This window comes from Salvia splendens, chromosome 10, assembly GCF_004379255.2.
Source record: "Salvia splendens isolate huo1 chromosome 10, SspV2, whole genome shotgun sequence".
In the NCBI taxonomy this organism is placed as follows: Eukaryota; Viridiplantae; Streptophyta; class Magnoliopsida; order Lamiales; family Lamiaceae; genus Salvia; species Salvia splendens.
This window is the reverse complement of record NC_056041.1, coordinates 26,994,596-26,996,946: the sequence shown is the minus strand read 5'-3', so window position 1 is coordinate 26,996,946 and position 2,351 is coordinate 26,994,596. Positions and strand designations below refer to the sequence as shown.

The following is a 2,351-nucleotide window of genomic DNA, read 5'->3' as shown; positions in this document are numbered from 1 at the left end:
TGCCTAGGTAGTGTGTAGATCTAGTTGTAGCAGTAATTTCTAAGTGTTAGAAGCATGTTTTATTTTGGAGTTGATCGATCTGAGGTTATGAGTGTGGTTTGCTGTTAGATTTAGATTTAAGTGGTAAGTGCGAAAGCTTAGTTCAAAGATTTCTGCCACCTTGCATGTCACCCAGTAGCTGATTTTATTTCGCTAGATTAATCTTCGTTTTAGAGTTTTAATTGTGAATCTGAATCTTGGTGTTCGTAGATCTGGAATTCTTGTTCGTGGAACCTGAGTTTGTTCTGAGTTTTTTTTTATTTGTGTTCATACTTTGTGAAGAAGACAATGTACACATCCAAATTTGGGACCACTTCTACTTTTTAGTTACTTTTTGTTTTACCCTTACTTTTTCTGCTGGTACCCTATAGAACTGTCAGTCTAGTTACCTAACTACCCCTTATTCTCTGATATTCCGTTTAGCCTTTTATAGTAACCACCTACTTTCCACATGTCTCTGAAACACTTTGTTCCCCATCTCTCACGTACACAGCCACACGTTGATCATTTTCACACCTACTAGTCAGTAGAGTACCACCTTAAATTCCCGCCTAGATAGGATCTCAACCCCAAGCGTGGTCGCTAACTAACCCTTCCAGAATATCACCATAATTTCCAAAGCACATTCATCTCTGTGGGATTCGACCCTTACCACCACTATACTAATCAGTAGAAGTGGGTTGAGGAATTTCTTTGATAGCCAGGTTCAGGCTTAGCTGGGGTTTCTATCCTGATCAGTAAGATATATCCTTGCTTTACACGACACGTGCATACTTGCGACTCTAAGCAAGCTATCAACCGAGCTTCGAACAGCGAATGCTCGGTGAAATTCCCAGCAGCAAACGAAATGAAAGCAGTAAATTGTTTCTTCGTCCTACGTGAGGACGGTGGTACGCAACATCAAACTAAAAATGGAACCCGAGCCCCTCTCAATTTCCGAAACCAAAGTGTGTAGAAGTGTGTGTGTGAGCTTCGAGCCAAAAAAAGTCCTCCTTTGTAAATTGCATGCTCTCTCTTATATAGATGCAGAGGTGATCTTCTAGAAGCCTTCACTTGAAATCTCTGTTCTGCCCTTCAGCTTAGCGATCTCCTCCGTCTGGCTATTTTTCCTTCATAATGCTCACTTTATTGCCAAATTTCCTTCGGCAGGCAATTGTCTTCCTTTATTCCTCGACCTGGCGATATCTTCCACACACCTGGCTTAAAAAATGCGTTAGACCCCGTAAATGCATGAGTTTAACCTCCTAACCAATGCATGAAATTAGCCTTATCAAACTGCTCACACTTATACCATACTTGTCCTCAAGTATAAAGACAAGAAATGACTTGCGCGTTTGATACAGCTGCATTCAGTACGAAACACATTATCTGGCGGATTAACCAGCAACTAGAGCGCATCATTCTGGGGGGAGTCTCGAAAGTGGAACACTGGAAGGGGGTTCGTGTCCTACATCCTCTGCTGGCTGGCCGTAGGCCAAAAAGAAGAATAACTAGAGCCTCCAAAATTTGCTGGGCGGTACCTAGGCCCAACTGTATGAAAGTTAACACCGATGGGGCTTACTCAGCTACAAGGTACATTGCCGGAGGGGGAGGAGTAATTAGAGATGCAGACGGCAGGCTGATCTTCACCTTCAGTGACTCTTTTGCGGCTTTGTCCAGTCTCGAGGCAGAATTCAAGGCCTTTGAACAAGGCATCATTGCGGCGGTCAGATTCGGGAACAATATCTGGATGGAAACGGATGCTACGTCAATCGTTCGGATTATAACATCGGAAGAGCAGGTCCCTGCAGAAATTAGACATTCCATTCGCCGTATCAAGCATCTGTGCAAAGGGCTTAACATCATGGTTTCATACATAGCCCGAGAAGGAAATAAACCAGCGGACTTCCTCGCTGAACGTGGCTTAGAGGAGCAAGGAAGAAGCAATTTTGATCATATCACAGCACCGGCTCGACTGAAAGTTATGGTAGAAATGGAAGCAAACAGAGTCCCAAATTTCCGATTTCAGTCAAGGTGGTCAGAAGAATAGGAGATAGGTGATGCTACCGGGACGCAGTACCTGGGGTTGAGCTTAGAGTATACAGGTGACTCGGTCCTCGACGGAGAGGGGGCCCTTTGTGTACTCTTGAGACTTTTTTTCTCTGATTCAGATGTAATCAGCTACTGTAACATTTTTCTTGTTCAGCCACTTTGGGGCTTTGCGTGCAAACATTACGATTTTGTGCAATGAACGGGTTGAGGGTCCGCCTAACCCTCCGCCAGGAAGGCGTATAAAAAAAATGATTATTTGAATGAGTTGTCATGCCCAGTTT

The 2,351-nt window shown here is 43.8% G+C and overlaps 1 protein-coding gene across 1 annotated transcript; it reads left to right on the top strand.

Annotated features, from left to right (window-relative positions):
* The first annotated feature begins 1,360 nt into the window (after positions 1-1,360).
* LOC121752853 lies at positions 1,361-2,068 on the top strand. The gene has a single exon (XM_042147942.1). It carries the CDS (start codon positions 1,361-1,363, stop codon positions 2,066-2,068), a length of 708 nt encoding a protein of 235 aa, XP_042003876.1.
* Positions 2,069-2,351: the final 283 nt, after the last annotated feature.

Coding starts and splice junctions, on each gene's coding strand:
- LOC121752853 (XM_042147942.1), top strand. CDS start 1,361: ATGACTTGCGCGTTTGATACAGCTGCATTCAGTACGAAACACATTATC.